The sequence below is a fragment of the Odocoileus virginianus genome, chromosome 14 (genome assembly GCF_023699985.2).
Source record: "Odocoileus virginianus isolate 20LAN1187 ecotype Illinois chromosome 14, Ovbor_1.2, whole genome shotgun sequence".
Lineage (NCBI taxonomy): Eukaryota > Metazoa > Chordata > Mammalia > Artiodactyla > Cervidae > Odocoileus > Odocoileus virginianus.
The window spans coordinates 14,451,849-14,464,204 of NC_069687.1; the positions used below are offsets into that span (position 1 = coordinate 14,451,849).

The 12,356-nt window shown below is 43.9% G+C and overlaps 1 protein-coding gene across 2 annotated transcripts in view; it reads right to left on the minus strand.

The window, feature by feature from the left end:
• Positions 1-12,356, minus strand: part of RETREG1 (reticulophagy regulator 1) — a 158,178-nt gene that overhangs the window by 40,088 nt on the left and 105,734 nt on the right. Inside the window, exon 1 of one of the 2 annotated variants that reach the window (XM_070476507.1) lies at positions 8,092-8,595. The exons of the other annotated variant lie outside the window; for it this stretch is intronic. Within the exon in view, the coding sequence (XP_070332608.1) occupies positions 8,092-8,126 (35 nt within the window). The 5' untranslated portion in view covers positions 8,127-8,595. Of the gene's footprint in view, positions 1-8,091; positions 8,596-12,356 lie in introns of those variants that run through there. 2 annotated transcript variants of the gene reach the window in all.

Consider the following 12,356-nt stretch of genomic DNA (forward strand, 5'->3'; position numbering starts at 1 on the left):
CCAGGACTCCCCCAGGAGGTCGCTTTTATTTTCCTATTCAGAGTTCACTGGTGGTTTCACAAGAACAGCTGGAGAAACATCAACAGAGTTTTAACTCACTTCTGCCTGAAGGTCTTTCCTCTGACTTTGGGCTGGCTCTTATTATACACTTTTACTAGGCTGTGATGTGGCCAACCGGCCCCAGAAACCAACTGAAACTCCTTGATTTTATTTGAAAGAGCAATGTGATTGCTGAAGAAAACTTCTGATTTTCAAAGCAACCTTCCTTTAAAAGACTGCAAGTGGATGCCCTATTTTCTCAAACACAAAATTGAGGCATTGAATTTCTTTCCCCTTAACTTCAACCTAAAACTGACCTTCTCCAGTACTGAATCCTTTGTGTCCCCTTGTCTAAAGTTTAAAACTAGGTGAGAGGCACATTTCCTTTTCTGTATCTTTATACATGTTGCTGTTGTTGTTCTGTCGCTAAGTTGTGTCCGACTCTTTGTGACTCCATGAACTGCACCATGCCAGGCTTCCCTGTCTTTCACTTATCTCCCGGAGTTTGTTCAAACTCATGTCCACTGAGTCGGTGATGCCATCCAACCATCTCGTCCTCTGTCGTCCCCTTTTCCGCCTGCCCTCAACCCTTCACAGCACCTTCGTGTATGGCAGAGGCTGTTCCCTTGGTAATTACTTTATCTTACTCTGGTCCAGAAGGATTTGAGGTCGCTTATAAAAGAACACAGCGAATGAGGGATAAATAAACAGCTCAGGGAGCAGAGCCTGTTAGTCCACAGGCTGTATTTGTACAAAACGGTGCACCTTTTTCCAGGAGATGAAGCATCACTCCAGGGCACAGGGCTTGGGGGTGGAGCCCAGGATGGACGTCAGTGCCCCCCCACCACTGGGGGATTCTCTCAGCTGGGTGCCTTGAACACAGCCCCTGCAGCCATGGGGCCTGTGGGCCTACAAAGGAACAAGATTAAAACGCCCAATGGAAGAGGAAATAGAAAAGCCCAGAGGGAGAAGAGCATACAGAAGTACATCTGGAGGGTCCCACATACCATCTAGAAGTGAGCTGTGATTTACCCCCAAATGGCTAAATCAGAGATGGAAATACGATCGTTTGGAAGAATCACGGTGCCCATAAGATTAAAGCAAACCACTTAGACAAGTGGGCTTGTCTGACGGCTCAGACAGTAAAGAATCTGCCTGCAGCGCAGGAGGCCTGGGTTCAATCCCCGGGTCAGGAAGATAACCTGGAGGAGGGCATGGCAACCCACTCTAGGATTCTTGTCTGGAGAATCCCATGAACAGAGGAATCTGGTGAGCTGGCGTCCAGGATAGCAAAGAGTCAGACACAACTGAGGGACTCACACACACACTTAGACAAGGGACAGACAACACGTGCACTGAACTCCCTCCCGTGGGCACTCGGCTCTCCACTGGATGCACTGGGCAGACGTCCTTGTTCCCCCAAGAAAGAGTAAGTCCTCTGACTCAACACAGGTCACTGGCATGACACACTTCCTCACCTGGGTTACATCGATCCCAGGAAGAATCAAAACAATGTGAACTGAACACATACCCCGTTGTGGCCCTATGCAAATCGACCATCTGGACCAAACCAAACAGAAATGGGCCAACTCTGTACACGCCCAAGGTTGAGTCCACCATCTAGGGTGGATGGATCACACACATTGAACACCCTCTACATGGATCATGACCAGCAATCAGAATATTCACAAGGATGAAACCACACATGGTTGAGGTGTTTTCACTCAAAAGTGACCTATTCTATATTGCCTAAGGAAGTATATAACCTATGCAAGTATTATTATCATTATTTCTTGAGGGCTTACGATGAGCCACTTATAAAGCTAAATATTTAATGTGGATTACCATATTTCATCTATAAGACAAACTTACAAAGGAAGTATTACTATCCCCATTTTATTGATAACAAAATGAAATTCAAAGATGCCACTCAGCTAGTTATTGGTGAAGCAGCCAATGGGATCTGCAGCCAGAACTGGAAACAGCTTTGCATCACTGCACAGACCATGTCTGCACTCTACAGAAGAGTTAAAATAGTTAAGTGTTTATGTGTAAAAATGTGAGCGTCAACAAACTAAGAAGTTATTCTATATAAAAAAGTCACCAAGAGACCAGACCATTGGAGCATTCTTCTCTTAGGAATGTCACTAGCCTGCAATTTTTTTTTAAAGCTGAAGAGGGAGCCAGACTGTAATTTTTACCCTCGATATCCTTTCAAATGACAACTGATAACATTTTACAAAAATCAATAGTGAGTAAACAAGTTTCCCCTGTCTACAAGTTTTAAAATAAAGCCCCCAAATTCACTGACATTCTTCCCAAGGAAAAATGGGGTTCATGTCCCCTCCCTTCAAACTGGGATTGACTGCTTGACCATCAGGACATGGTGGGAATGATATTTGGAGAGTTTCTGGAACCAGGCCTTAGGAAATTGGCAACTCAGACCTCTTACCCTTGGATCTAATCATTCCCCTAAGGAGAAAAATTAAAGTGGTATACCTCACTCCCATTTATATATGACAAAATAATCTTGAATAACAGAGTACTACTAATAAATGGGAGAAATTCAAAGGCAAAAGTATTTTGAGGCATTAAAAAATGTTCCCCAAATCTTTAATGCCATTGAGAAATGCTTAGCAGAGGAAGAAGCAACATACAAAACTGTGTGTAAAATATGTAATGATTGTAACTTTGCCAAGAAAATTTGTCCAAGGAAGTACTAGAAAAGACAGAATATAACAATTCTTTTTTTTTAGGGTAGTAAGATTATGACGGGTCTTTTCTAAATGAACAGTCATAACATCTTCAGTGGGAAAACCTCGTGTGTGAGTTTTGCTCCCCAGGTGAGCCTGTGCCCTCCCATGCCTTCCATGGGAATCAGATTTGCCCACGAAGAGACAAAAAGCTGGGAGTAAGGGTGGCCTGGACGAGGGGACGGCCCTTCTGTCGGGGACAGCTTCTCTCGGCAGCCTGGGACAGACCTCTCGGCGGCCCGCCACACGACAACTGCAGCCCTCCCCTGGCAGTGGAAACCAAAGCCACCTTGTCACATTTTAAGGACTGCAGAGAATGAGTTACCCTGTGTTGATAAAACAGAAATGAGTTCTAACAGGGCTTGACTATCAGAAGCGTACTGGGGAGCCGCGAGGGTTTGGGAAGTTAACAGTTTATTAACTGGTGATTTAAGGTATCTCCCACTAAACACACTGTCTTGCAACAAGGACATATCACATTGTTCTCCAAGCTCTTAATCAATTTCAAATATTAGCCCAGCTGGGTCAAAGCAGGATTTCGAAAATGGTAAACATTGACTATGCCTGAGAGATATTTTCCACAACTGCATCAAAGGGTGGAAGAAAAATAAACCATTCATTCCTTTGACAAAGCTTTCCTGGATGTCTAGTATGCCTTGAGGATATATAAAGGAAGATGGAGCAGTTATTAATAGAATTAAAGGCTGACTCTTGCACCACTGACTACTAGAGAAGGCTGACTCGGGCTTCCCTCATAGCTCAATTAGTAAAGAATCCGCCTGCAATGCAGGAGACCCCGGTTCCATTCCTGGGTTGGGAAAATCCCCTGGAGAAGGGATAGGCTACCCACTCCAGTATTCTTGGGCTTCCCCATTGGCTTAGCTGGTAAAGAATCCGCCTGCAATGCGGGAGACCCCGGTTCCATTCCTGGGTTGGGAAAATCCCCTGGAAAAGGGAATGGTTACCCACTCCAGTATTCTGGCCTGGAAAACTCCATGAACTGTGTAGTCCATGGGGTCACAAGGAGTGGGAAACGACTGAGCAACTCACTCACTTCACTTGCACCACTTGTACGTTGCGGCTGACCCTTGCAGGTTTGCAAGAACCAGTTTTTCCAATCTCTTTTGAACCCCACTCTCACTGACCACATGCAGGTGGTTTGAAATTGACCACAGTGGTTGTATTTACATCACAAATGCTAAATCAACAAATGCTAAAGAACAGAGAGCCAGTTGTTGAACATTTACCAACATGCCAGTGACTACAAGGACCAATGAGGGGATCCTATATACCGCCCCCTCCCACCTCCAGCCACCCTTCTCCTTTCTCCCAGTGTGCTGACCACATTGGCCTTTCTAAGCATCCAGCCCATGCTGTGGCTCACCACCATATAACTAACTATACATGTGTCTGACTGCACAGACTCAGGAGGCAGCGGCCTGCCTTCAAATAGCAACTCCTTCACTTAATGGCTATGTGACCTTTATCTTTTAACTTCCTCTGTGCCTATTTCAAAACCAAATGGCAGGCAGAAGGAGGACTTGGGCAGACTTGCGAACGCTGAAATATACTTGCTCAGGGAACCCATTTCAACACAAAGCTTGAGCTGTGTGTGTGGGCTGGCGGTACTGGTCAGAGTTCTTTGTGAGGCTTTTCTCATTCCAACTTATAAACTCAGATATGTTCTTAAAATGAGCATTTTTACCTTCAGAATCCATATTTCTATGAGAAATTAGAAACCACGTTAAGGTCCTGAGATCAATTCATGAAAGCATGCATCACCTCATGACATCTCTCGAGTATTTAGGAGGCCCCCCAGCCCCTTGCCTCAGACCCTTCCCTACCTTCTCATGCCCTTGGGGGCCATCCAAGGCTCTGCTGAGGCCCAGGAGGTGCTGTGGACTTGGCCAACCCTCTCTCCTAATCACTGCTGTCTTTTCCTGTCCATCTGCTTCTAACGGGTGTCAGGCTTCCCAGGCGGCTCAGTGGTAAAGAATTCACCTGCCAATGCAGGAGATGAGGGCAGGTTCAATCCCTGAGTCAGGAAGACCCTCTGGAGGAGGAAACGGCAACCCACTCCAGTTTTCTTGCCTGGGAAATCCCAGGGACAGAGGAGCCTGGCCAGCTGCAGTCCATGGGGCTGCAAAGAGTTGACCATGACTTAGCGACTTAAACACACAGACACTCAGGATCTTGACCCGAGCTGGGTCTCCTTCCTGGGGACCTCACACCCCCACGTGACCACCCCTTCATATCTCAGCTCCAAGGGCACTTCCTCAGACAGGCCTGCTTAAAGACTCTCTCACCCCACACGCCCACCAGGTCATCCCCCACAGTACCATTCTTATATTTTTTAACCCTTATTATCAGAAGTATTCTTTACTGATTTTTTTAACTTGTGAAGTCAATCACTCCCATTCAGACTGTGTGCTCCATGAAAGCAGAGCCTCAAACCATCACACCCGGCAGGGCCACCAGCTTAGATGCAGCTTGATTAAACACACCCCGAGTGAACCAGGGGACGTGTGGACAGAAGGATCGCGTGTGGAAAGGCTTCTGTGATAAAACACACTCAGAGCTCAGTCCGGGAGGCCTGGGGTCCACCCCCTTCGAGGCAGTTGGAACAGAAAAACAGAAAACCGGTTCTCCTGTCCACACGCACCCACCTCCCCACCTCAATGGGCTACTGAAGACACCCCAGGACCCTCCTGCTACCTCCAAGATGGGGCCCCAAATGAGGTGAGAGGCGGGGTAAGGGGCCACGCAGAGCCCAGCCCCCGGCTCAAGGAGGACTCTCCTGGTGTTTCTTGATCCGGAGTGCCTCCCCGCCCATGGCTCTCACTTCCTTCTCCTTTGGCACTGGCGCCTGGCTTTCTGCCTTCCCCACCCAGCATCAGAACGGCCTTCTCTCACACCCTCTCCCCTCATCTCCTGACCTTGAAACTGGCGTGGAGTCTTTGGAGATTCTTACCGAGAGGGCTTATGACTGGCGACGCAGTGAGATAAACGGCCAGGAGGAGGGTCTCTCCCCGGCCTCCCCAGCCCCCAGGTGGCTGTGTTCACATGAAATCCACTGGTGGACGTTCGACGGCATGTCGGGCCCACTGGACCACAGCCACACAGCAGTCAGCCCATGCAACACCCTAAGAGTGCATCTGGATACCCTCAAGAAGCCTCCCCTCACTTGCTTTCCACTGATGGAATTCAGGGGTAGCTCACTGCCAGCTACAGAGCCATTCGCTTCAGCAAATTCCAAATGGGACTAAACATGAAGGAGCCCTAAATGTGGGACTCACCCAGAACCTGCCACAAACAAGCTCCAACAACACACTTTGTCAGCAGATTCAAGACTTACAAGTTATTTCTCTTCTAAGAGTGGCACCAAAGGGCATGTCCAACGGCATTCCATCTCAAATTTAGCAAGAGTAAAATTCCCTCTCGTGTAATATTTTACTTCTTGCCTGGCTCTAGACATCCCCTCTCTCTGGGGTGCCCTTTCTAACTCTCTTGCACAGATACGGCAGAAACAAACCGTATGAGGCAAAGCAAAGTATATTCTATAGAAAGCACCAACTGCTGAGAATATGTCAGCAGAATAAACAAGGAGAGGCGGGGGTACATGACTTCAGAGCAGTGCGAGGGTGTTTTCCACGTTCCACAAGTTATTGGTCTTTGGTGATAATTATTATTAATAGATACACATATACTGTATATACAGGGTTCTCCTTCTTGCCTGTTTATCCTGTAACCAGTAAAACATTCTTAGAAAAAAACTTGTTTGTTGAGTTTACATCATAAACTGCTAATTCAAAATATTTATAACTAGCCACAATTAATTATGATTTAATTGAATTGTGGGAAAGTTACATTTCATTAAGGCAATCTTTATTACATTTCTGCCAAGCCTCTCCCTTCAGTCTCTGAAATGATCAGGCCCCCTAGATACCTATTGCAAGTGTTCAAATGGTGTATAAATACATTCCATTCATAAATATCTGTTTAAAATGCCTGTTCTATGCAAAAATTTATGCAGAGTCGCTAGGAAGGCCATGATGTAAAGTGAAAAAGGGAAAGTCCTGCTTTTAGAAATATTAAAATGTCATAAGGCAGGACACATATAATCCTGGTAGATCACCCATCATCTCAGACCAAAACTGACATTTAAAGTCTCTGAAAATGTTTTCTCAACTATTTAATCAATTAGTCTGTGTCCTAAATCTAGGCACGTGTATGACTGTCATCTTCAAGCACTTGACTTGTGTCTCATTTTATATAGAAAGTTCTTTTAATATGCAATTAAATGTAAACTTAATGTCCCCTCTTAGGGACTGGGAAGGAATCTGGAAGAAAATGAAAACTAGAAAACTAAAGACAAAAGTAGCTTTTAAGGAAATGATTACAGCTGTATTATAGGCCACACATACACACACAAACACACACAATCATACAACTATGGCTGAAAAGGGATGCTCATACAATGACAAAAAAAAATCATGCTATTCCTATTCCTAAAGATTTACTGATTTCCACTTTCTTTGACAATTGGCAATAACCTCTTGTCCTTTTTCAAACCAAGTTTCTTTCTACTTTTTCATATATGAATTTCAATGACCCGAATCAGAATTCCAATGACACCATTTCATACAGATTTTGTTAACACTGCAGTGGGGCTAGAAATGGAAACTTCCAGTATGGACACAAGTTATGTTCATATTAATAGGAATAACTGCCTGCTTCCTTTCCCATCTCTATACCCCTTCTTAGAGCCAGGTATTAATAAAACATTTGGCTAATATACTGCATATGGGGGCCCCAATGATCATATTTTCATTTTCAGAACTGCAGTTAAAAAGAAAAGTGTTTAATATCAAATGGGTATGTTTGTCTAACAGTTAACTTTGAGAAATGTTCAACAAGTCTTTAAAGTGCAAGCATTTTTGCAAAATGTTCACTAGCTTAGATTTCTAACAACTACCACCTAAAGTTAAAAATGAAACATCGAAAAACCCCAAGTAGACTTTACGGGGTGTAGGACAAAGCACTTTTTCATCATTCCAGGCTGTCCCTTCCTCATTCAAGAAAAGTGCTTATTGGCATATGTTTCTAAGGGTATGTTCTGTTAATTTTAGGTCTCTCTCTTTGTGCTAAAGAAAATTCCCTTTCTTGGAATTAAAGGGTTTGCACTCCTTTTAAATTTTAATTTCAACTACTTTTAAAATTAGTCACAATATTAAAAAAAAAAAAAGATAACGGCAAAGGAAATAGACTCGAGGAAAAAGAAAATACAGCTCATAATTACCTTTTGCCTGGTCCAAAGTCTTCGCCTTCAGGCATTTCTGCCCTTTAAAAATAATACCAGAGTGGAGAAAGCTGCAGCCTTTCTGTGGTGCAGCAGTTTCTTCCCTGCACTGATAATGATTATCAGGAGGGGAAAAAAAATCCAGTAGTGAAGTTCTTTGCTTTTTGGAAAAAAGTACTCCTCCCTTACTCAGAAAGTAGGTGTTTACAAACTTCCGAAGCGCCGGCCTGCCTTGAATGAAGCTGGGAGCCGGGTTATTAGGACTGGCCCCTTCTAAATATAAACAGGTCACCTCTTACTCCTAGGACCGTGACAGGCAGCTGCGAGCAAAGCGCTGCCTGGCTGCCCAGCATTTTCGCCCCAGTCCTGTGAGGAGGTGTCACCGCCCAGCTATTAACCTTTACTGGGATGACTTCACCGAAGCCAGCCTACCCTTTCTCTTTCCTGCTTTTTTTTCCTGGCATTGACAAGGCACCCACAAAGGGCTGCGTGGCCACGGGGAGCTTCAAACTTCAGCCTGGGCTATCAGATCTCCAACTCACAGGAGGGGCTGGAGGGCGGAGAGCAGATGGGCAGGACTGCAAGAGCCGAGAGGCTTGTTTGTTCTGGAAACACTTAGCCACTCAGCAAAAAGATCACTTCTCACCCACCCACACACACACACACAAAGGGTCGGGGAGGGTGGCAGGGTGAGGGGGAGACACTGATAAACAGTTGTGTTTGGAGCAATACTGTTTTGCAAGAAAGTCTTCCTTTGGGTCATCTAGATTTCTCAACTCAGAAGTAAGCACACAAACAAACATGAGTCTGTGAGTTTCTTTGGGCAACAGGGTTTCTTCTGAGGGACCTCCCGCTGTCATCGGGGAGCAGTCTGACACTGGAACATGGCTGAGCTGTTGGCCTGAGATGTTTTGATAGCTTAGCCCCTCACCATATGCATGTGTGCATGCAAAGTCGTTTCAGTTGTGTCTGACTCTTCATGACCTACCTCATGGACTGTAGCCAGCCAGACTCCTCTGTCCATGGGATTCTCCAGGCAAGAATACTGAAGTGGGTTGCTATACCTTCCTCCAGGGGATCTTCCTGATCCAGGGAAGGAACCCATGTCTCTTACATCTCCTGCATTGGCAGGTGGGTTCTTTACCACCAGCGCCACCTGGGAAGCCCCATTATCACACATAGGTCATCAATCACCAGGTACCCTCATTTGCTACAACTTTTAAGAGCAGGACAAAAATTAATTCGTCCTGCTTTCAGAAGAACTGGGCAAAATATTATTGAGATCCCTTTAGAAATGTAACCTGAAAGCTTTGCACAGAAACTTGAAATCATTTCTTTTCCTGGTTGGCAAAAAAGGCCATAAGTAAGACCTAATTATTAAGAAACAATATATTTTCCTTAGATGAATGTACCCCAATGTTCACTGCAGTACTATTTACAATAGCCAGGTAAATAGCCACATTTATGACAAGACCTAAATCTCATCTACAGATGCATGAATAAAGAAGATGTGGTACATATATACAATGGAGTATTACTCAGCCATACAAAATAATGAAATAATGCCATCTGCAGCAAGATGGATGGACCTAAAGATTGTCATAGTGAGTGAAATACGTCAGAGAAAGACAAGTATCATATGATATCACTTATATATGAAATCTAAAAAAACTGCACAAATGAACTTATTCACAAAACAGAAATAGTCATGGGTGGAGAAAACAAACCATAGTCACCAAAGGGGAAGGGGGAAGGGATAAACTGGGGAGAACAGGACTGATATATACACACTGCGCGCGTGCGCGCGTGCGTGCCAAGTCACTTCAGTCGTGTCCGACTCTGTGAGGCTACAGACTGTAGCCTGCCAGGCTCCTCTGTCCATGGGATTCTCCAGGCAAGAACACTGAAGTTGATTGTCGTGCCCTCCTCCAGGGGATCTTCCTGACCCAGGGATCAAACCCACGTCTCTCAGGTCTTCTGTATTGGCAGGCAGGTTCTTTACCACGAGCGCCACCTGGGAAGCCCCATATACACACTACTATATGTAAAATAGATAACTAATAAAACCCACAGTACAGCACAGGGAACTCAACTCAATAATCTGTAATGACCTATACAGGAAAAAGACTCTAAAAAAGAGTGGATATATGTATAACTGATTCACCTTGCTACACACCTGAAACTAACATTGTAAACCAACTATATTCCAATAAAAATTCATGTCAACGTATGACAAAAACCACTAAAGGAGAAAAAAATTAAAAAAAAATAAAAGAAACAAAACAGCACACTTTTTATTACTTACCTATTATTTTTAATTAATTTATTTATTGTAATTGAAGGCTAATTATCCCACAATATTGTGATGGTTTTATGCCATACATCGACACGAATCAGCCACGAGTGTACATGTGTCCCCCACCCCAAACCCCTCTCGCGCCTCCCTCCCCATCCCATCCCTCTGGGTTGGCCCAGTGCACTGGCTTTGAGAGCCCTGTTTCATGCATCGAACTTGGACTGGCCATCTGTTTCACATAAGGTAATATACATGTTTCAATGCTGTTCTCTCAAATCATCCCACCCTCACCTTCTCCCACAGAGTCCAAAAGTCTGTTCTTTACATCTGTGTCTCTTTTGCTGTCTCGTGTATAGGGTCATCGTTAGAACCTTTCTAAATTCCATATATATGCATTAATACACTGTATTGGTGTTTTTCTGACTTACTTCACTCTGTATAATAGGCTCCAGTTTCATCCACCCCATTAGAATGGATTCAAATGTGTTTATTTTTAACAGCTGAGTAATATTCCATTGTGTATATATAAAATGGTACACTTTTTAAAATATGTGTTCCATGGTCACAGGATTAGTCATAGCTAATCCCAGCAATATCTCTATATTCAATGTACACTTAACATTCACAAGTCTCTGAAGTGATTTCTAGAGTACTAAAAAAAATGAAGAGTTGAAACAAATATTATCTACTTTCTTTGAGGAGTGTTAGCTATTTTGGGACACATGCATGTTGCAATCAAGACAGTCCTTTAGTATTCCACACAAGACCTAGAGTTTTAGACTTCAAAGTCTAAAAGTAAATTGCTGCAGTAACTCAAATACATAACTCAAATACTGTTGAGCTTGGAAGAAAACAGTTATAAGCAGAATTCTGAAGATCAGGGTATGCCCAAGTCTCCCGGGATTGGAGCAATGTGCTGTGTTAGAAAATTCCAGGTCTAATGAAGTGAAAAGTTCATGAGAATATTATCCATGTGACTATTTCCCTTGATCAACCACAATGCTAATTCTATGTTCTAATTCTCAGTTCTAACAAGTCTATCTTGTTAATTTTTACCTCTTTCTTTATTCTTATAAGCTCTTCTTTTACTATTTCTTGAGTATCTACGTACAGCTGTGGCTGAACTCAGCTGTGGATTACAGAACTGACCACTAAGATCCTTGACACCAGTCTCTCAGTTTTAAAGGACAATTAACTCATCGGTATGAGAGGTGAATCACCATCACTACCATAAAATATCTCTTTAATTTCCTTTAACAATACTTCCTTTAAGCACTCCTTCGTGCATTTTTTAAATTTCTTGCTCCAACTGTAAACTCCCCTTTTGGCATATTTGTGTCCATTTCTGAAATTCACAAGGCCGAGGAGGGAGAAAGTGATGGCGCAGATAACAAACTCCAGGGTGCAGGACACACGGCACGGCTTCCTCACCCCAAAGACACCTGCGGTCCTGCAGGGGATTAGGATGCCCAGGGTCCCCTAGTCATTAATGATGCAAAATCTACTGGGCACCCAAATTTAAGGACTCACAGAATACAGACGTGGGAAAGACCCCAAAGGGCCACGAAAGCCATCCAAGACTTTCAGACGCTGGAACTAGGACTCAGCAGTGAGGTGAGCTGCTGGGGTCAGAGCCAGCAACAGCCTCCAGTCCTGAGAGCTCTTCTCATTCCTCCGGCTGAACAGATGGCAAAGCCTCTCATTCTGGCAAAAGGGCACCCAGATGGCCAGACACGTGTACAGTTCAAGTTCTCTTATACCCATACTCTTTCAAAATTCGTATGTGTTTAATTTTAGTAGTATATTTTAAGTGAACATTTCCATTTTCTCTTGCTGTTTAATCACACAGTATTATGGCCTAAGAAAATAAATGCCATTTCAAAGCTAAATGTCCACTTTTCTTTTTTAAAAAAACTTTTTAAAAAACTTTTTTAAAGTTTCAGCTGCACCGTGTCCCCGTTGTGGTGTA